Genomic DNA, 23828 nt, shown 5'->3' with positions numbered 1-23828 from the left:
AGTGGGAAAGACCTCTCAGTAGAAGAAAGATATGCTCCATACTATTTTCCAAGATCCCAGCAACATTTTCGATAAAAAAAATGTGGAATTACTTTGCTGTTAAGCATTAATATATTCTTTTATAAGCAAAGTACAACACACTTGCTAAAAATTATGCACTATTAAATAGACGAAACATGATAGTAGAAACTGTTAAAAGATTTTTTTTTCCATCATTTACCATTACCTAAAATGCCCAGGTAGCTGGGCTATGGAAGCACCAAACAGTTCAGTTTTGTTCTATCATGATGGCATTATGCACAATGGATGCTAATTGAATCTTTTTTGGACTATCATCATTGTACACTATGGGTTAGCCAAGGRATTTCTAAGAATTAAAAGGCTTTACAGTTAAAAATGTAATTGGAAGTTTTGTATCCCAAAGTCATTGTTCAATGTAGTTACACTGCCTGCAGTCCAATTCACTTCTTACACCAGTTTTACACAAAAGCATTGTCATTGTGTTTGCTAATACCTGTAATTTATAGTGATGGTTACATTCAACTTATATTTTACTTGAAGACAGGAACTCATAGCCTTTCTCAAGCTTAGTAATACAGATCATGTGTCTATTACAAAGTTGTATAAGCAAGCATAAGCAAAACATATTAAAAAAACAAGATTGCAAATACTATTTTGGAAGACTCATTTAAAGTACACTAAAGCCTTCACCGAAGATGGCTGTTAATTCAAAGAAAAGCTATGTTGTACAGAAGAAGCACAATCTAGGGGATAAAAATAAGGTGAGGAACTCTTGCAATACAGGATTTCTTTCATGTTCTGAATATCTCAAAAATGCTGTGTCTCAATTCCCATATTTGTAAAATGCTTCCCCTTCCCCCTACCTACACACACATATATGCATGCTTTCTTTCACGTGGATTACTTGGGGTGCAATGCGTTAGCACTTGGTAAAGGTTTTGTGATCCTAGATGGAAAATTCTGTAGAAAGCCAGATATTAATATTTAACTGAGACAACTTTGGACTGATGTTAGTATTTCTCTATATTTAGCAATCTAGAGTGTGATGGACATAATTTACAGTCTATTGCTGTTATTTTTATATATAAGAAAAGACTTGTATAAGATTTCTGTATTTTCCAGTGAAGAGGAACTTGCATCTATATATTTGTAAGTCTGAAATAGCTTTCAAGTATTTTTGTAAAGGTGTTGTCTAGCTAYGTTGTGTCATGTCCAATAAATTAGAAATGTGCTTACTTTGTAGTAGTACGGGAAGTGTTTAAGTCTTCAGTTACAGCTAGATTGGAAAGTAAAGAGACGCCACAACATAGCACCATGCTGTAATTGGCCATGTTTTCAATCACTAGCATCATGTCAGTTTGTACCTGGTTGCTTCTCGTGGTAGGAGCCTCTGGTGCTTGCAGTGCTTTTATGGTGCAGCAGCTGTAGAGGTTATCTTCACTGTCATTACTTTGGCAGCTCAAGGCCAGAGATAACAGACATAGCTTATTTATTGAATTTAAAACTACGTGGGGATAGGGAATTATTTATCTTTTGTTTTGAATTCAAACCTTCTACAAAACTCAAAAACTGAAAATGCTTATATGGATGGTAGTGATTTTAATAAAAGTTGCAAAATTGCATTAAAAAAAAAAAAAAAAAAAGGCACAGTGCATTCCTGATCTTCTGCAATAGTACATCTCAAGGAAAAAATCTAGTTCAAAAAAGAAAAAAAGAAAAATGGTCTGTGATAACTGTGATAACTGTATGCACAATGGTAATATTTATGATATTATCTAGAAGCATTCAGATGCAAGTAAAATGAGCAAAGCAGTCTATGTAATGATTTATTTTTATATATGTTATAAATATTTTTATATATATTATACCAAAGTTTTAAGAGGAAGTTTTCCATATGCAGAACATACACGTTACAGAAGCTGTCAGTGAGTTTATGTGCTGTGTCCATACTGCTGACTGGAACCTCTGCAATCAGGGGCAGACACTGTCGGATGGGCTTGCCAAGGTCTCAGATAGGAAGCACTGGAGGAGCTCATCCTCCACACAGCCTCCTGGCACTGAGCAGTAGGATATTTTTCCAAATGCCTGCACACGATGGCCCACTGACTAGGACCAGCACAACCTTTCTGTGGTTTCCTCAGTAGGGATTATCTCCTCAGGCTTTTATTGACTTGAGCATTCAGGTGATCCTTGCCTTAGCCTTTCCCCTTTCTGCTCTCCAGCCTTCTCCAACAGCCTGTGCAATGGGCAAGGATGGAGCCTTTGGCCAGCCAGCAGCACTGACTGTCAGCAGAATTGCTGTGTGGCTCTATGCTTTTTCTCTGAAAGGGAGGGACCAACTTTCTCAGTTTAAACCCTCTCAATTTAGGGGCACACTGATAGTTTTGATCTGGGTGGGAGAAGTCAGCCCTTGCTCAGGCAGCGCTGTAATGTTAACCTGCTCTCACAGCAGCATTGACCATGCCAACAGCAACAATGATATTTTTCTGCATTATTTCCAGCTAATACAGTACATCTTGAAAGTGATGTTTAAGTTGCATTTCTAAACACCCTCATTCTTGTGAATTGATCTCAATATTATCAGTAATCYGTGTGCACACCATAAACAGTTTCAAAGGGCTATGATTTACCACATAGGTGACTTTTTCCAAATTAATTTAGTTAGACAAAACAGTCCATGCACCATTAAACAACAGCAAAAGGCTTTTGGTCTGTGCAACAAAATATGTATAAATCCCATCACAATGGGAAGTCTWATTAACAGTTATAACACAGAGGAAAAAAATTAAGAGTTTTTGAGACACTGAAGAACTAAAAGATGTCAAAGTTTAAGATCCTAGTCTTACTTAAATAGGCATCCAATTAAGGACACTTGTATTGCTATCTTTATTTAGTCCTCAGTCATCTCTTATGCACTGATATTCCTCCAAATTGACTGGAACGACCGCTTTGTATCTATATGTTATATCCAGTTTCAATCTGAATGCCTGTCTCTCTCACTCAAAAATGGTTTGGGGGTCTTGTTTTTTTAGCAGAAGCAGTAATGGRAGGGTGTAAAAGAATAAAAGAATTTTACTCATTATTTGAAATGAGCTGTTTAAACAATTTGAGGTAGAAGCTTTTGCTTTAACCTTTAACTAAATGAGATCTTTTTCATTATCACATTTCAGATTCTGTAATGATGTRGCTACTGTGGAGATTAACTCATCTCTACCCAGTGCAGGTGTACATTCACTTCATCATATTAATAAGTTCATAGAATAACAATCTACCACTCACATCTTCTCAGTAAAGAGAGCCCTGCTATTCTGTGATTATCTAGGTGAAAGAAACATGAGGTATCAGGTATCCTACCAAGCAGTAATTTGGATGAAACCATGATTTCCTTTTTGATAGGTCAATAAGGAAGAAGCTGAGGCAATGGAGATGATGATAGCAACCAACTGCACTAAGGCTGAGGTGACTCAAGACAAAATTCCACTGTCCTAAGTCGGGGCAGTACAATTTTCTTTTGTGCTGTTTTTTATAGAACTCAGATGTAACCTACCTTAAAGAAAAAATGTTGACAGGAATGAGTGACTTGGAAATTGTGAAAAGCTGAAGATCAGTGTTTGTTCCTCTTGCATGCAGGAGACTAAATTTGTTGGATAGTTTTTGTTTAGAGGGAATAGAAAGAATGTTGCTTTATCACAGTGTTTATGTACATCTCAATTAACAAGCTGCTAAGGTAATCACATTAATTTAAAAAGGCATCAACATTCACCCAAGTTTTTCTAGCTAAGGCACTAGTAGATACCTGGACACTTGGCTTCTCAGTTCATTTTGTCATGAATTATTTCAAATGATACTTTAAACATTGATGAGAAAAAAAAATTCTTAAGGAAGGGCATCAGCAGTAGTGGAACATGAACCTCTTTGTAGAACTTCATTTTTTCTGAGATATCTATGTATTGCTCTGAAGGTAAAATAATTGTGCTTTCTTGTTTTCTATTCACTGAACTATATACTAATAAGGTATTTCAGATCTCCTGAAATAACTGCATTACATGTTCCAACTGGAAGTTGAGTGAAATGTTGGGATGGCATTTACTGCAAATTTATCAAGAGAAGGCCTGATTAGATAGCTCATACTGAGCCAATAAAGAGGACTCAGGAAATTATGCAGAATACTAAAATTTTCTCATCCAAGGCAGACACAATTTTCCATAATAACAGTATAGAAACARTGTTTTTCATGGGCAAACATAAGGATCCCTCAAACAGCAGCAATAACAAAGGAAATAAAATGATGATTTTTAAATCGTGGTTTTATGTAAGGATACTTTTGCATCATGCATACTTTTGCATAAAAATTTATTTTCACTAAACTGCTCTGAGGTTTTCTGCTATCCACCTGCTTCCTTTTCAGATACCCCTGGAGAATACTACCAGAAAGGTCTTGATGTATTTCGCCTTTATACATGGAATTTCCTTGCTGACAGAGGTCRTGTTTGTTCTGTAGTCATTCAGGACTGGCAGTGGTCACAGCTTTCACAGCCTCAGTTTCGATTGCTTTGTGCTCAGTTTCACAGTTCAGATGATACACTAAAATCCTATCTTTACTATCTTCTTGTGAAATCCTTGCAAATACCATGTATTTCATTCTGGGAACCAGCTGTATCCTGTACACCAATTAATTTATCTGGAGGAACACTGTATAGATCTATCAAGATCAGGTTTCTTATTTTTCTTCCGCCTTGGTTTGTGAATTGTCCTTTAAAGGTTTTCTCATGGCCTTTACACTGCATAGCCACCCACATCTTAGTACAGGCTACACTTCAATTTCTCTAGCAATGGCATGCACATATGGTCAAGTTTGGACTGTAGGTGATAGTCCTGCAAGCCGCAAGATGACACTGGTTGGAGTCTTCTGGCTCCTACCTGACCGTCTGCTGCGTGGAGGCGTGCCGGGCGCTGAGCGCTAGTTCCACAAGCCAGCAAGTGCTGGGCACTCTGCTTGTCCCTGTTCCTCCCYGCAGCAGCACAGCAATTAGCGCTGCAACGCAGAGGCCCTTGCCGAACCTTTCCTCAAGGCCAGTTAGTCACTGATGGGGATGGAGTTTATTGTTGTCATAATGTTAAAACATGGAATTTCAAATCTCATTTTGAAAATATCCACAATCAAGATAAGCCACATATTTCCCTTTGAAAGTGTTTCTTGTAAGAAGACAAAGGCAATGACCATCAACAAAAACAAATTGCTAGTATTTCTCATTCAGACTGAACTCTAATCCCTTATAAGGGCACTCCAGAGCCATTAACAGTAATTTCAAATGAAATATACCCATGCTAAGTCTAGCTAATCAGCTCCTCAATTATACTGGCAGAAGGATGTACTCCAATTACCAAAGTACTTTCAAGTGAATTAAGACTCCTTTCTGTGCTGGCTGTGGAGGTCACTGAATGCTCCCATGAATCCTTGCATGTTTACATTAAAAAAGCACACTATGATCTTTGGCAAAGGTACTTGCTCTAGGTTAGTTCTGCTTTTGAGCTTGTTGCCATAAATACAATAGAAAACCATCCAACCATTGCAAAAGAAGTCAAAAATATACTTCAATACTTTCTTTCTATATCAGTGATTAATCCAAATTACACAGAAATACCTTTATAAATGTGAAATAAACTTTAAAAAGTTGAAAGTGCAGATACCTTAGTTACCATGTTTAATAAGAATAGACTTCATATTAAAAAGGAAGCTAGGTTTTGAAGTAACGGATCATGCTCAGCTCATGTGAGAACATTCACAACTGGGACCTCAACTTTGCAGCCAGCTTTCTCTACCTCTACACCCTTTCCTTGGACTTCCTGAATCTCTCTCTCTACACTGTTTCCTGAAATTTCTTCTCATTGCTAGCAGAGGGCACAGCCAGCCTTGCTCCTCAAGAGGCAGCTGCCGAGCCAGGCTTCCATGCCTGACCTAGGCCAAATGTGCAGATGTTTCACACAGCTGTGGGTCGCTTGAGTGCTTATGCTTTGTATGACAACTATTCCACAACTCAACTGATCAATAGAACAAATCATAGGCTTAGCAACCAATACAGTAAGTACCTCTAACCTGCATACCAGGAAATCCATTTTTGTAGATAAATGAGGATCATGAAGTATGAGGTGTCTTCATGCAACCAGTGATGATACCCTTCCAKAAGAAACACAGATAGTGTCTCATTGCATGGGAGTTGTCATTTTGGTGATATTATGGGAATGTTGTGCTGTTTTTTTATATCTAAATATTCAGGAAATGTCAACATATCACAAGCCAGCATATCTGCTTCTCAGAAATAGAGAAAAATCTTGGCTTTTCTATAATGCTAAGTAACGGCCTTACAGACATTGGGAAAATAATGAGAACTCTTTTAGGGCTTAGTTTAGGCCTCAAAACTAGTCTTGGGCTATAGTCACTCTTGCACTGAAAGCCAAGGAGTCTGAACCCCAACAGGGAAGGGCAGAAAGCTGTAACAGAAATTTTATTTCAGATTTTGAACTTAAAACCTGATATCTATCTTTCATTTTGCCAGCGATCAAAGTGCATGTTACCACTTTCCAATTATCTATGAACCAACCTTCCCAGATCAGCAGAGTTAACTCTTCATTTCCCTTTATGCCCGTTCCACAAATTTGCAGATCCAGGAATCCATGACAGCTCTTATCACTTATGCTTTCAGTCGTTAATACGAGCAATGGTGAAATAAGCTGTTAGTACACCCCCCAGACTACACTGTCACAGTATAGTCCACCACGGGCACAGATGTAGGCTGACAGATGTACTTCAGCGTGCCAACATGAGAGGGCAATAGGGCAGTCTGGTGATCTGGCAATTGCACTCAGCTGCCAGTGCTGCTCCCAGTGCTACCTCACTGCTGAAAATCCACATGGCGCTAGGGAGTGTTGTGGGAATAAATCCGTGACAGGGTAGTCACAGGCGTTTCCTCTAAGCCACAGGTTATTTCATAATAGCTACACACTACTTCTGATGTAGTTAAGCAACTTTCAAGTTAAGGGCAAAATGTTGCAAGTCATTTAGTACCTCACTTACAGCCTCTCCTTCTCCGACTTCTCTAGCAGAACTAATACCGCAAAACGCAGCTTCACCAGCACAGCTCCTTCCTTTGAGCTCAAACTTCTTTTTTTTCTCCCTGGCCCCATACAGCACAGAACACTAAGAACTTAACGACGTACGTGTTTAGCATCCATAAGCTGCAAGGCTAGGTTACCTGTTCACTTACAATCACCATTTCACAGCCCTTGCCTACCGCCAGGCAGATCCACCCTGTGTCCCGGCTGCCCAGAACGGCGCTTCCAAGCCCGGGGCAGCTCCATCCAGCCCTAGGCACGCAGCACTGCCTTTCCCAGCTGTCTCAAACGGCACAGAGGGGTCGGAACCTGGATCTGAGCCATCACAGCTCACCTTCCCTTCCTTCCAGCTCTTCTAACTCCTTTCTACCAAATAGYTTTACTTTTCACGCTTACTTTCAGCTTGCAAATTCAGTAGCTGGCATGGCCTCGTTGCTGCTTCTGTTCGTACTTTCTTAGAGAGCATTTTAAAACTTTCAAAGTACAGATATGAAGCTGTATGGCCCCAGCATTTAATAACAGTAATAACAGTGGGTCCTTGTGCTGATGCCCAGAGGTTTACATMACACCCCACTTCCACTAGACTAACTGCTGGCTGAGCTCACAGTGGATTTAAGGACCCAGCATACATATCCCTCRTTTTAAGTGAGTATAGAAAAAGGTGGGTCTTTTTTATAGTGGGTTCTGAGTTACCCAGACTCAGATATGAATCCTGATTGTAATTCCTTATCATTCACCTCTCACTTGTTCRATCTCAGGTTACTTGGGATCCCAGACTTCCAGACTTCTTGACTTTGGGGAAATGCTCWGGAATCTGAAACTTGAGGTCTGTATTTCAACAGAAACAGGCTCAAATTTTCAGTAATTTTCCCTCAACTTGCTTGAAGTTGTACTTCTTTAAGATGTCCCCACTGTGGAAAATCACCATTTTATCATTACTTTTTCTTTATTTCTAGTGCAAAGTATTTTAATCACAGTTGTTATTTTTAAGTTTATACTTGAAAATTATGAAATTTATCAAACAGTAAGACAAGAAATTTTCAAACCTATTTCATCTTGATCCCATTAATTTGAAATTATTTACTTGGCAAGAGTTTTAATGGAGGGAAGCTTACCTGTGCTGCAAATATAAATTGGCCATCATTTTCTATTCTCTGCCCTTGTTAGATGGAAGTGTAATGGAAAATCCAACACCATTTTGTGGTAGCAAACACAGCAGATAAACTGGAAAAGGAGTAAGTCTGATAAAAATAAGCAAACAACCAAACCAACAAACTCCCAAATCAGATGCTTAGCTGAATCTATTGTATTTGAGTATTGTGAGAGATGCATCTTACAGCTAAATCTACATAAACAGATCAGTGAACTATGCTGACTCCTTAACATTTTGTCCGATGGGTAGGTAACCTCTAAAAACTTTATGGGGGGAGAGGCGTGAAGTGAGATTTATTCGTTGTTTGAAAGTAACACAATGAAGAAATTTGTTTCTTAATCTAGCTCTTGTTCTGCTACCACAACTAACTCATTTTATTTATGACCATGTCTTCTTCTCCTTTTTGTTCTCAGTGACGTCTATGTCCTTCTGTGAAGGCTCCCGGGTGAGGTGCAGGGTGAGGAGGTGGTGGTGGGGTGAGCGCAGGTCGGGCAGGCAGGAGCCTTGCAGGGCAGGGGAGCTGGTGCGTGGGGCAGGAGGAGCCCAGCCTATGCTGCAAGAGGGAAGTGCCCTGAGGATGCAGTAGAGTCTACTGCACTATCCACGTGGGTGGGGAAGGACTTAGGAAAGTCATTTTTTTTTGTTTGATCTTCCTCAGAAATTTTTGAGTCCTCATAGTTTAAGAAAAATAGCTGTCTTAGTTAATACCCTAATAAAACTCAAGTTTTTCAAGCCTCTCGGGTTTCTGGAGAGTCCCTTCAGAAGGAAGATCAGCAACAAAGCTCTGCCTGACTCAGGCAAAAGTGACAACAGAAATAACTCATTTTCTACAGCCTAGAAAAACTGCAGGACCTCAAAGGCCCCTGAGGGCCCAACAGCTGCAAGTCTCTTGAGGCCAAAAGTTTTGGAGAAACTGTGATAGAGAGGCACAGTAATTGCAGAACAACTTCACTTACAGGCAGTATTGCTGGAATCGGATCACCATACTGTCAGCTGCCTCCAGTGATCTACTCACCTGCAAGTTTTTACAGGCAAAGACCACATCAGTGTTGTTCTGATATTGCACTAGTCCTGTGCTGCTTTGGTGCACAACACGTAAAACTGTCACTTTCTTTTCCTCAGAAGTCTTTGGAGACTTCCATCTGATCAAGACAGCAGATGACATAGTATTTTCTAGTATTTATACACATGCCCATTACTAAATGGTAGGAACAACTTACTAAATCGTCCTGTATATAAAGCATCTTCATGAATGAAACTTCATAAACGTTAGACCTTGAAAAATTCAGATAGGGATAAAAGAAGCATTATTTGTTGTTATTTGAAAACAAACCAAAAAAAGGCTGAATCAGAGTCCAAGTTTAAAAACAATACAGAAACCAGTAGGTGTCAAAAGGCTTTTTTATTTTTAAAAACATTTTTCAGATTTCTGAAATACAGTGTAAAGTAAAACATAAAAGTATGTCTGCAAGTCAGCTTATGCATATCATGACAGTTATTTACATGTAGATATATACAGAGTGCAGATAATTATTGAAACCACACTACAAAATAAACAAAGAGTTCAGTAAGATAATTTAGTAGTACTTTATTAAATATATATATTTTTGTTATTGATTGAACATACTTTCCTATTAAAATACCCTATAGTATCTAAAGTAACCCTTATAAACTCTAATACCTCCAAAATTGTCATAAATATGATTGTAAATTGAAACTACCTATGTGTTCAGTTGCTTTGCCCTTTGCTTTAGTAGAAACTCTTGCAGTGCTGAGATCATTCTGAAATCTTTACTGCCAGTGCCAGAACACTAACGACAATTCCTGATACACTTGCAAAAAACTGTTGTAGATGAGCTTTCAACTGAGACATCCAAGAGCTGAAGCACCGTTGTCTATATTTAAAATAACAAGGATAATCCAATGGCTTATTAAATAGTGYCACATACAGGACAACAGAAACAATGCTATTGTCCTCGGTGATAATTGTTGAAATGCAACATTGTACTAGTAGCTGTTTGGATACCAAGCACCTTTTTACAATAAAACAGAGCAAACTCCCAAAGCCCGTACAAAATCCTATGCAAAAACAGACCTCCCAACCTCTTCTGACACAGCCTGATCAATAGTCTAGCTTTTGCATGAGTGGTAGCTGGAAGGACAGGAGAAGCAGCAGCACTCGGGGCTGCATGACCACAAAGAGTAACACTGAACTTTGTCTACAGCTTGATCTCTTTTTAATGGAGCGATCCACTTCGAGCACTCTGCTGAAGAAAACACAATGCCAAGCCATATCACATCTYTTCCCATAGACAGAATATTCAATTTACTCTATCGGGGCTTTTGGCCAGCAAACTCCCACTACAAWTTGCCAGACGTCTCTCTCCGACTTCTCTAGCGCTCTGAGAGTTTCCATCAATGGGGAAGATCTAGCCCAATCTGTAGGACACACACCCACAGGGGTCGCGCTCTTCTTGCCACTCATTCCAGAGCTGCACACACTGCAGCATTAGGAAAAACAGTATGAAGAACAATGTGCTTTTTGGATTCATTACTTACTCTGATGCAATCTTATTAAGTAGAAAATAGGCCAGTGCACACATGTAACAAAGAAATCAAATTCCTCTCATATTATAAAGCCCTTTCGTTGCTGTAATTATTGTTCTGAACTGCTGAATTTTGCAACTCTCTCTCTTCCTAATATTTCTTTCCTAAAGACATATTAAAATGAATCCAATTACAGGCATAGAATAGAGATTATCACCAGAAAATATATAAAAAAGACAATAAATTACTACTACTATCATAGATTAGTGCTGGTCAGCAATTCTGTGCATCATTTTTCCAGAAATAATCTAACAATGAACTTTATAGATTAGCTAGGGACATAAGTGATAGCTATGGTTTAATTTAGGAGTTTTTTTACATAGTACTCTAAATGCCAAAATATGGCACGAACATTTTAATACTGAACTCATAGAAATTACACTAAAATAATTCTCCACCTTAATCAGTATTAATAAAGAGTGATATAAAATATTAATATATTTTACATATTTATCATACACTATATCAGTCCTTCATACTATTAGTTTGACTCCTGCTGTGCTACAACATGTACCAAAAAGTTTAACAAAGAAAAAGACATGGTTAATTACATAAGTTGTAGGTACAGACATTTTTTTTCACAAGACAAACAGCCATTACAATGTGTCATCTACTGCGAGTTCCACAGTGCTTTTTTGATAAAACTTCTGCATTTTTTTAGTAAGGATAATTTAGTAGTAAGGATAATTTAAAAATTAAGCACAACCTTTGCTTGTAGAGTGAATCTGACTTTCTTAAACAATGGTATATAAATACTCTGAACTAAATTGGTTTGGATAAGCTGAGTTTCTGATACGGCACTATCCAAATATTTTATCTTCATTTAAATGTTACATGTATTTCCGATCTTCTGCTATTAATAGAAGAGATTTCTGGTCAGATCTGATCATCATTAGGCAAATTCTGGTGCTGCTCTCTCCTTCATTCCAGTTTGCAGGCACCCAGTTACTTTAAACAACTTTCCAGTTCATTTTACAGCTTCTTGTAGAGATAAATGCCCTCATAAAAAGCCAGGAAAGGGCTGGGGCATTCACAACCCAGTAGTGAAATTACACAGAAAGTGCTTGTTATGTATCAGAGAAGAGGAACATAGAATAACAGCGGCAAAAAACCAAAAATACCCTCCTAAYACTCCATTAAGAGTGAGAGGTTAACTGCAATTAAGAATGGGCATAATATTTTCAGATGGAAAAGTCATTTTACAGCTAAGTTAAACTTTAAATGTATGATCAACATGGCTGGTTCAGAAGAAGGGCCTGAATAGTTAACAGTMCTAAAGAGGAAAAGATAGATTTGTTTTGTGAGCAATAGAACAAATGAAAGCTAGTTTCTTATGAAGTGGTCTTGCACAGTTGAATTTTCTGATGTTTATCAGGATATGAATGTATGGGAACAGACATAATACCTYTCTTCCACAAGGATTCCTTCAAGGCTTTCTGCAACTTTTCCCTCAGCACTTACAGACTCTACCTACTCAATCTGTAATTGAACTCTAAAATTTTGTAAAATTTGTRTAAGTTTACTATCTTTGAGTCTTCTAGCTTGCAATTGAATCAGCTGGTTTCAAAACATAACATTGGAGAATACCCAGAAATAAATACCTATTGTCAGATCATCTAAATCACCTTTAAAAAAARTGGGGGGGAAATCACGCTAAAGAAGATCAAATAAAAGCAAGCATTTTCTATTTCACTCTTCCTCAGAAATTTCATAACAATTAAATTCCTCCTAAAAGGCACAGAAGGTCATGAAAGAGAAATACAGTAAAGGTCAGTTTGCCAYTGAGCCTGGTGCAATAGATAGGAAAAGTTTTTCCTGAGAACATTGCATTTCTCTGCGTGGGTGAGATGGTGTTGCCAGGCTTCTAGGCTCTGATCATAGCTCTGTCCTCTGCCTCCTTCACACTCGTGTTCACCTGCAAAGYCCTTCTCCTGGGCAGGTCAGCAGAGGAAAGCCCTTCGATACTCTGCAATTTTTTGATTGTGCAATCCAATACACAACACAAATCACGTTGATCTTCTCATGACAATGGAATTTTCAGGCATACATTATACAAAAGTATTGGTGTGCCTTAAAAATAAGGAAGGCTCGATTTCATAGAGTGGTAAGGTTGGAAGGGACCTCTGGAGGTCATCTAGTCCAACCCTCAGSGTAGCCCCATATGGGGACTGAACCCATGACCTTGGCATTAGCAGCACCATGCTCTGACCAGCTGAGCTAAACCTTCACTTCCTGTCTCTCCTGCTCTGGGAAAATTATGGGCATCACACATGGTTCTGCCTCCCCACTACCCATGATGAAGACCATAACAATCTTTCTTCATCACTAGGTACTGAACACAGTCTTGTCTTATCAGGAAGGGAAATCTGATTTGGGACCTAATGAACCTCCGTTTAGACTGAAGAAATAACTTAGATGAGTCAGTCACTAATTCAAGGGGTYTCTTGTCAACTGCCTGCAATCCACCCCTGTCCAGAGTAGCCCAACTAATACCAAAGACTTCCTCTGTGAAAAGCAAGCTCATCTCAGGGTGCTGCTCTCCTGCTCTCCCCTCTTTCCTGAGCACTGCTTGGTGCTTTACCTATTGAACAGAAGGACCTTGCAGGCTTTTGCCATCAGAYTGAATTCCAAAACAGAGTGGCTCAGCTTAAGTGATGGACTGTATGCATGTAAAGGAGGTGCTGATACGCTTCTGTATACTAGTAATAAATCTATCACCTAATTTAAACAAGAAAAAGGCTATGGAAAAAAAAGCAGAGATCAGTAGATTAATGATGTTTCTAGCCCTAAAAGAAGTTCTTCCTTAAATTTTCTGGAGGCAGAATACATCTCAGAAATCAAGAGAGGTCTTACATATTTATTACCATTATTGAAAAAAGAATTAAGATTAGTTAGGTCTATGGAACAGTGAAATCTTCCTCTAACACTAACTTGTGCTTAAATATCTTGTCTTTCAATGGGGCATGGTAACTAACCAAGCAAGGACTGCACTTTTCCTTTTCAAAKGAAGAAAGGGGCTCAGATTTAGAAACCTGCTTATGCCTTTGTTTTATCCTGAACAAATATCTAATACCATTGACTCTAGAGCAKGGTTTTAACTCATGAAGCATTCAGCTGGCACTCCAAGAACAGATTCTGCTAAGTTGGTAATTTTATTGACTGGAAACGTTCAGATGTAATTGAAGGTTTTATCAAGAAGAGCTTCAGGACTGAACTTTCAGGTATTTCAGGTATTTCTATTAGCAGAGTATTTATCTCAATTATTTTTTGGCTATATTGTCTAACTTGCATTCTTTGTTCCCTTTTTATAGACTTTATTCTGTAATAAAAAAATGTTGATGTGCTTTCAGCCTTTTTATAGTAATTTTGGGGGGTAAGTTATTTTTTTTTTGTCCTACCAGGAATAATCAATGGATCTTTATAAAACCTTTACCAAATAAGGTTTTTTTTCCTGTGGGAGGGGAGAAATCTTTGCCAAATAGTTCAGTGGAAATCAGGAAAAATAATGCTAAGTATTTTCATTGYTAGATGGAGCTTTCATCATTCATAGCTTACAAAATCAAGTATTTTGTAGGCCATTTGTCTTATTCGCAATGGAAAAACTTGAAAGGGATGCAGTTACAGTTTATCATGGGTTTCAAAACATACTGCATTGTTTCTCCTTGCTCACTTCATGTAACTATTAATCATTCAGATTCAGTACCTCGTTGTTTTCTACAGCTGTTGTTCTGAGATACACTGAGAACATCTTCAGGATGACTGGTAACATAGAAATATTAAGTTATTATTATTATTATTTAAAATCCTATAGAAAGGAAAAAATAAATCCAAGAAGTACATGAATGAAACATTCATTAAAGAAATCACATTTGGGATGAGCACTTACTGCTCAGTCAGTGTAAAATCTGATTTTGTTATCAGTTACATAAATTCTGTAACATATTGTGATCTCACTAACAAAAGTTCAAACTTCTGATTTATGGAAAACTCATTTCTTATTTGAAATGATTAGGACAGATCTCAGAATTAAGTTTTCCAAGAGAGAATTCAGATCACAATAGAAACATTATTTACATTACAAAAAATCAAAAAAAAAAAAAAAAAAAATAAAAAACAAACAAACAAACATACCAAGGTATATATTGCAAGAAACATCATAGAGTGCATTGCCTCTAAATTTCACACTTCCGTGAGCAACACCCTAGGACCTGAAGGTCTGCAGCTAAATGGTAACATTTTTTGATTTTATTGATCTAGTGTTCCTTACTCATGAAAGAAGAACAGAACAACCTTTTGCAAACAATAGGAGTTATTTAAACAGAGTACTGTCTTCAGTACAGTAACAGTTAACTGTTTTATCACATTCTGTTCTGGCGATAGGGAGCGGCTGCAGTATCTGAAGGAAATCTACCACTCTCAGCTAACACGCTGATCCCATATCTGTGTCAGATAAAAATCACAGTGCTTATTATTTGTTACCATGGATACCATGAAGATATTACTGTCCACTATAAGTTACTAGAGGAAGACAACATAATTCTCAGGGACTAGTCCTGTTTTCCCTTCATAAGTTGCTTTTAACCAGCCTGGTTCCACCGATGGATACACTGGAAAACAAACAAACAAACAAAAAAAAACCAAAGTATTTTTATAATGAAATGACAAAGTTAAAAGAACCTATGTCTGTTTCATATATTTATTTAGATAATAGTTATCCAAGATCAATCGAAAAATCAGGGCAAAACTGAGAGTTGAAAGTGGAATTATAWCTCTTTTGCCTTGTAGATACAAGTCAGTCTATTTTTTATGTAAACAGAGAATGCAAAACATATCTTACCATTGGAAAATATTGCCCCCTGTGGGAAAGACAGCTCATGACTGTGCTCAGCCTTACAGGAATACATGGCTTTTGCTTGCCTGAAAGATGAAAATATGAGTTTGCAACAAATAAGATAACCAGGGAAAAAAAGCATAAAGAAACTAATTTAAAACCTGAGAAGTATAGGAATAATCAGTTGTACAAAAACACATTACAAAACCTAGTTGCATAGTAGTTCAGAGGAGCAGAATAGTAGCAGGTGATAACACCAAGCATTCTGGATTTAACAAGTATGTTATTGCAGAAAAGAGATCAACAYCCTACTTAAAAGTTTAAACAGAAATATCATTTGCAGCTGTAAAAGGATTCTTTCATCCTAGTTGGTATTGCCAAATTCAAACAAGTACTAAATTGGGCACAGTGCTTGGAACAAGTGAGGGTCTGGGTGAAGAGAGTTCAAAAGAGATTAGTTGAATGGGGTGGGTTTCAGCTTCTGTCACCTGAATTTAGTGAGCTAGTATGTGTCTAGCRCAACAGACTCTCCAAGCCTCCAAAACCTCTGCAGGTTCTGCTACGCAGGACCCCTACCTGAGGATGCAATGACAGGCAGATACCACTGCCTGTAATGACACCTTAAATAGAATAGCACCTTTAATAAAACCCGACATAATGACACCTATGTGCAGACAGCGAGTTTGTGTGTCTTAATCTGCAGCTAAACATCTAGTGGTTAGACTAGAGAAACACTGGAATTGGCTAGAATTGGAGAGTTCCCATTGCTAAAGATTCTTAGAAAGCAAATGAGTAAACAAAAAACCCCACACTAGACAAACAGCTGTAAAAGAATGGTTTAGGTATATAATGATCCTATTCCAGAGCAGGACAGACTAGATGACCTCTGATACGGTTTCTAGCACTACAAAACAGAAAATGGTCCCCAGGGCTGAGCATAAAGATGGAAACCAGAAATTCTCATTAGATTCTTGTGCTTTACCTTGAACGATACTTTGACTTTAATTTACACACTCAGAACAGTTTTTATAGGATCCTTTGTCAATCACTTAACTTGTCTGGCATCAGTTTTTTTGAGTTTGTTTAAACTTGTTGGAAACTCACAGTGGAACCCTCGCCAAGTGAAGATTAACTTGTTGATCATTTGACCTTCATATGATGTGATGGAGGGTTACTGATACAACTTTCCTTCCAGCCAGCATTTATCTCAATGACCCAGCATGCTATCTGTGGTGAAGTTTTAAATTTTTGACATACTTTTTGTGAGTGGGATATGCAAGTATGTAATCTATTTTTTCTTTCCTCCCAACATACTGAGATAACAGAGTCACAGGTTAGATTTACAGTGCAACACTAGTATAAGGAGAAGTCTATTTTATTTTGTATATTGGTGATGGGGCCATGACTCTTCATTTCTGCAGTTCCACACCTCTCTAGAATTAAGCAGGGACAAATTTCCTAAACAGAGTAGAGAGCATACTTCTAGCCTAGCCCTATACCCTGAAGCCAATCAATACTAGCACATTATGCTTCATTTGAATCTCTAAAAGGATACGAGAATGGACAGATACATTCTCAAGTTTGCGTGTATGAGCCTTCTCTGAAGGCTCTCTTACATTTCTCTGAAGCTGATTTATTACTAGACTAAATGGTGCGTTTTGCCTTAATCCAAAGTGAGTAACTGACCCATCAAAGGCTAGACTCTCAGACCTAGATTTCCAGAAGTCAGGAATTTTGCGTCATGACCTGAATGACCAAGGGAATCTTATTTTCAGGACTCTCTGGTAATCACTCATTTCTAACTCCTAGCACCGTTATTTTGAATACGTATGCACTGCTAACTAAACGACTGTGAGCACAGGTATCCTGACTGCCCACTTTGCTTAAATGTTAGCTTGCTTCATGGCTCATTTGGACTTCTCTGTCTTAGCATTTTTTTTCAAGATAACTTCTTAGCACAAACCAGGGAACAGTTCACCACAATTCAGAAAAGATGCCTTTTTATTTGGCCTCCTCCATCTGATACGGTCTGTCCACCAGCACTATTCCAGCAGACTTGTACCCTGACACATGCCCCCTGGCCTGGAAGACTCCAGGATATACAAATATTTCTTGCCATAAAAAAAAAAACACTCTGGTGGGCTAAAACACAGCTTTAGTATTATTTTAGACACCATGCAATGAAAAAGGGCAGGCAAAACAGCAGTCATGTCTTGGGACCTCAAGGCCATCATATGGGGCTATGTTATTGGACACTGTTTGCTCGGAGGGCAGTTCTAAGTTCTGTGGACACAAGCATGTCATTCTACCTCACCTCCATGTCARGAACTAGTTCTTGGGCCTCTTTTATTTAGTAGGGTAGATATAGCTTAGAGGATTCTTTTTTTCTTAGTCTTTGTCACTGCACAACTCTCACCTTTATTAACAGGCTCTCATTTCTAGAGGAGAAATGAAACCATAAGCCTCAGTACACAAAAAAACAAACAGTGCTCTTCTAGGGATACTATCATTTGTATTCCTCCAATGAGACTTACAGGTACTCGTTCTGACTAGAGACCTTTATGTTACAAAGACTCAGGACTATTTACTGACTGTAAAATACAATTATTGTTTTGAAGAACTTACCATTTATAGTCAACAAGACAGATAAAAAAAACATGAAGAAGTTTCATCACTCTACAGGACATATACAGAATTGGCACAGAGGGAAATTAGCGGACTTTACCAAAGGTCCCACAGAAAGTATAAATCAGAGCTATAGTTGAATCCTTTAACCTGAAGGTCACTTTTCCCCTAAGTCAATATGACAGTTTTCTACAGATGTTCTGGTTATACAGACCCGAAGCTCGGTCTCTGAAAAGCATCCATTTCCTATGTGGCAAAACAACACGTAGTCTCTTAGCTTTTCAGCTTCCAACTTTACCTAGTCCGAGTATGTTTGTCTTAGAAGTAAAAAGAATATAAAAAACATAGACTTGCTCAGTTCTGCAAGGAAAGAGCTTCCCAGCATTTGCTGTTTACACAGATACACAAACATAAGGTACAAAAAAGTCAGCTTTGCAACAGTTCATGAATTACAGGATTTTTCAGATCATCTTCCTACTACCTGCTTCTGACACAGACAGTAATTAATTCCTAATATTATCTACAAATGGTGTGAGAGTATAACGAAAAAAACAAATCTAAGAATATTTACCCATAATTTTGGAGCAATCCCTTGGTTATTTCCTCTTTACCCATTTTGATTAACTAGGTTCTCCTATTAGTTATTACTCATTTTAACATCATCCAGCTAGAAGCATTAGCAGTGAAAAGGGCCTGCAGTTTTTTAGATAATTTTATTGTGTGCAATTATGAAACTGGACATTGGCCCTTATGGTGTTAATGCAAGCAAAACAATCTGTTAAAAAAACATGTGATAACATCACCATCACCTAATTATGGTTCTCTTAAGATAATGTTAATATTCTGAGAGAAGAGAGTGATTCATGTGTTTATTAAGGAAAAAAAAAAAAACTTCAGAAAATGGTATCCACTTTACCTGAGTCCATCCCTTCTGTAACTTTACCGTATAGGCTCCAGAGGGAAAAATGTATTTTTCTTCTCTCTTTTATGGCATATTTTCTATTTCATGTGTGATAGATTAGCAGTCAAAGAGTCAATATTCAACAGATGGTAAATTATTTTGCTTAACTACACGCTGTCAGCAACACCTGAGGCACTTTTAGCACACCATTTTAGAAGTTACAAATAGGCTTCAAAATTATGTCCTTGCCCTAACGAGCTTTCAGTCTAGCAAGACAATGACAGAAACAAGAAGAGGAATGAATGAGGAAAAACATGTGAACGTCTATCAGACGACTCATCAATTATTATCATCTTACTGGAAGAAGAAAGATTTATAGACTCCTGAAAAGGGCAGATTTCCATTAGAATCTGACTGAGTAGAAAGCTCTGGTCTGGACTGGGAAGGGTGTTCTAGCTGTTTAAGTAAATGTGAAACATAATACTCAAAATAAAAGTTGAAGGATAACTAGAAAGGSATATTTAATTATATGGTTGTAAGAGGAGCACAGGTCTGGAGAACTTAATTCTGTTAGCCTGCTTCCACTGAAGTCCCAACCCTGCATCTAGAGAGCCTGCTGCCAAGACAGAGCCAACTGCTGTCACCAACGCTTCCTTCCACTTTTTCTAGGTATTCTCTTCTAATAAAAGCTTTCCTCTTAAATGCATTTTCTCACTTTTTGAGACTCAACCTGTGTACCTCTAAATCAAAAGCCAAGAAGAGTAGAGTCAGGATTATGTATTGCTGCATTTTTGTACAGCAGCCGCAATAGAGACCTCAGCCCTTACTGAGACTGCTAGTTAACTGCAATACTTAATGAAAGTAGTAATAAAAATCCTTCACTTCTTTCAAGTGCATAGCTGCTTAGTAGTAGGGATTAGTCCCAACAGATACAGGGAGTTTACGCTACAGATCAGGAGATGGATGATCGATAAACTTGGAAGTTAGGAGGGAAGGAAAAGGAAGGATGGGAAGTCAGAATAACTCTGGGGTTGGAAAAAGACAGCAGAGACTTGAGGGGTAATAACATTTTGCTCTTACCTCTCCAGTCCTACAATGTGTACTGTGACCTCTCATTCTGTCTCTTTTTGAATAAAATAAATCTATTCAAATAGTTGTCACTAGGTGGACCCACACTCATGTATACAAAGCAAGAAAACATTCAGGGCAAATAATTGGCCCAGCACACCCAGAAACAAGTAAAAAAAAGGGAGCTTTCACAGCAGAGATGCCACATTATACAAAATCATAAAGAAGAGGTGAAAAGGCTGTTTGGAGGAAGGAATCAAGTATGTCCCAGTCACTGTGGAGGTAGAGCATCCAATAACATATTATCTGCTGTAATGCATAGGCTAATGTGAGACCTGTACTGCAAAGTTGCATATGTACTTCTGATCCATGTACTGGGCAGGTGACCACAAAATACTGTTTCAGGCAATAGATATATCAAGTAGGAATGAAGCTACTTAGATGCTCCTATGCATAGGAAAGTAGTTAATTTCAAAAACACACAGATTTTTAATAGGGTAAATTATCTGTGAACAGAGCTCAACACTGTCTTGACTGGAATACTTCTGGTGTCAAGCCAGTCAGTTTAAACACAGTTTGGATTTTTCTTACACTCTGCCCTGCACATACCCATTAGATGGTAGAATTATGAATCCATAAGGCCTCTCTACTGGGTGAATTGTATGTAATTATCATGATTTCAATACTCTTAAGAACAAGAAAGACTATCCTAAGGACTTAATTCAGCCTTCATGTTCATAGCAGACATGAGAGGTAAATAAAAGCTGGAGCAGTATTATAGAAACAGCTAAGCTACTTCTCATTTCTTCCTCATTTTGCCTGCTGACCTCTCATTTTCCATTCTCCTTGTTATTGATGCTCTTCTGCTTTCTTAGGAGAACTGAAGTAGGGGAGCTATTAAGCCTTTCAGCCTTTCTTGCTTTGTTATCTGCTCTCCATATCCATTATCAAACTGCTACATTTTTCCTTTGGCAGATTTTTGCTTCTTACATGCTCTTTATATATAGATACAGATGGGACAGGTTCTGAAGGAACAACAGAAGAGAGCTTACAAAAAGGGAGCAATACAAAATAGGAGAAGAACAGTGGTAGAGGTAAAATGATGCAGGACTGGTAAAGCAATCATTGCTCTTGGCTTAGGTCACTGGATTAAGAACATGCCATTTCTTCCTTAAATTAATGCCCTGCTCTTTTCACTCCCTTCCTCTCCCACCCCCCTGCCACCCTCTTTTTTGGTCATCGTACAGTTCACGTACTACACAAAACAAGAACAGCCTTGATTCTTGTAAACTGCTTCCCTTGCACAAAATCAGTTGGTCCTTGCAGTCAGCTTTGTCTTTCTCATCTCTGCCAGAGAGCACAGCCATACTACACCACATACATCTCAGCACATGTTAGCATCCTCTAATACAGCTGTGTTACTTTAAATTACTACTTTTGGATTTGTGGATTATATCCATATGGATGATACGGATATTTTTCTGTTGCTCAACAGTTTCATTAAGATCAGAGTTTCACTGAATAAAGTATCCAACAGAAAAAAATGCAAGCTTTGTCGCAAAGAGTTTGAAATGCAGGCATAGTAAAAGAGAAAGAGATTTTTTACCACACCTATGTGATTATCTGTCTTAGTCTACTAATGGTAAATGTTAATAACATGTAGAGGATATCTCCTCCTAGATGAACACTTGTCAGAACATTCTAATTTCATGCCATTTAAGAAYGAATCAAATTCACCTAATAAATGGACAGAACTGTAAAAAAAATGTAAGTAATGCTTATTAAGAATGAAAAAAAAATACACATCATCAAGAAGAAAAGGCAACAGTTTCTCCAGACTGAAGCACAGACTACGCAGTYGGAAGGACAGGAACCGGATTAATTTAATCCTATTATTCAGGGCTTAACTATATACGCAAATTACCATGAACTATGACTCAGATTGACAGCACCTTTGCCGCTCTGTTGAATGCATGCACATACAAACAACTATATGGAATAAGTCAAGCACCCTCATCCTAATTTAAATTACATTAATTTACTCTTGTAGTAACATCCCTGAACAGACCACCAGTCTGAGCATCTYTTACTGCAGTGCCCACAGCAGACAGAACAGATGGGTAGGCTGTTATTCTCTACTAGGTTTAGTTTTCTATAAAAAGACTGAGGTTAATAAACCACAAAAAAAATGTGCATGCCACATGAGATAGTCCAAGAGACACCAAACAAATCTTTGATGTCTCTATTTCAATCTGGGAAGCCAGCAAAATACAGAGGTTTTTACAWGTTGTTAAACTATGAAGCACTTACCGTCCTGAAGAAACTTGTTTAAGTGAACCAGCACTTTCAAACAACTGGGCTCTTGCAGCCACTCTGAAAATAAAGTGAAGAAGTGGCTTGCTTTAAACTTAGCCCATTAATCAAACACAGAGTCATTTCAGTTTTAACCATCTAAGGCATGGAATCTTTTGTTTTTTAATTGTTTTAAATATTCACTAGACAAATAGACAAAACTCAAAAGCTAAGTTTAAGTCCCTATTAAGCACAACTCTTACARGCATAATCTAATTTAGGCCACTGAATGTTCTAGGTGCCTTGCTGAGCCAGCTAACCCAGAAATTACAGAACCAGAAGGTAATACACAGAAAAAAACACATCATCCTGTATTTAAATTTCTATTCATGCATGACYAATAGATATATTGGAAATGCTTTTACAGACAACCTGTCACTATTGTGCTGGTACTTTGAGCTAGGTAGGTTTTTCTCTTTAAGTTAAGATACAGAAACCTTTGAAACGGCTACAATGATCCCTTCCAGTTTAAAAGGTGGACAGGTTGAATTGAATCCTGAAGTATCTGGAGAACTTCCTGGTACTTTGTAGTTCTGGAAATCAYTTGTCCATGTGGCAAAGAAAGTCAGAGTCAGAGTCGATATTAGAGCAAAGATCTCTTGACTCTTAGGTTTGCGCTATAAGCACTAAGAAACACTGTTAAACCAAATCTCAGCTAAGTTAAATTATAACATCAGCTACATAGGATCATCATCAAAAGATGATAATTTCTTTCAAGAAGGAAAGAAAAACGTTTTAGAAAAAAAAAGTTTTACATGTAACACCGAAAGAAATTTAAGAGCAGAAGTTTCTTTATACTTTGRGTTATGCCTTCTTTGTTCAGTTTTACAATTTTAATGATTGTAGACAAACATTCACAAATACAGAATTCAAAGCTAGTATTCATGGATGCTTTTTCAATAATCTATCCAGCTGCTTGGGATTACTTTAGAAAGAGCAATACTGTAACAACTCAAATCTCCACAAGGTCTTAGTTACTTACACAGATCCTGGTCTTTGATAGCCATTACTTGATGCAGTATCTAATCTTAATCTCCTGCACATTTTTGGTGGCAAATCGGGATTTGGTGGTGCCTTTGGTGTATCTTTGGTTTCTACTGAAGATAAGCTCTGTATAGATCCACTGCAGCTTTTGTTACCTAAAGAAAGCAACCAAA

The 23828-nt window shown here is 37.9% G+C and overlaps 1 protein-coding gene across 2 annotated transcripts in view; it reads right to left on the bottom strand.

Moving 5' to 3' along the window:
* Positions 1 to 15124: 15124 nt before the first annotated feature.
* Positions 15125 to 23828, bottom strand: part of ARHGAP42 (Rho GTPase activating protein 42) — a 125071-nt gene continuing 116367 nt past the window's right edge. For both annotated transcript variants that reach the window (XM_085309012.1, XM_085309013.1), the window contains exons 20-23: positions 23654 to 23810; positions 22630 to 22692; positions 15732 to 15811; positions 15125 to 15501 (exon numbers count right to left, since the gene is read on the bottom strand). In XM_085309012.1, coding sequence (XP_085165138.1) covers positions 15413 to 15501; positions 15732 to 15811; positions 22630 to 22692; positions 23654 to 23810 — 389 coding nt within the window. In that variant the 3' untranslated portion in view covers positions 15125 to 15412. The remainder of the gene's footprint in view (positions 15502 to 15731; positions 15812 to 22629; positions 22693 to 23653; positions 23811 to 23828) is intronic.

Source organism: Rhea americana, unplaced genomic scaffold (genome assembly GCF_003343005.1).
Source record: "Rhea americana isolate MKP2758 unplaced genomic scaffold, rheAme1 scaffold_29, whole genome shotgun sequence".
NCBI lineage: Eukaryota > Metazoa > Chordata > Aves > Rheiformes > Rheidae > Rhea > Rhea americana.
This window is presented reverse-complemented; position numbering and strand designations above follow the sequence as displayed.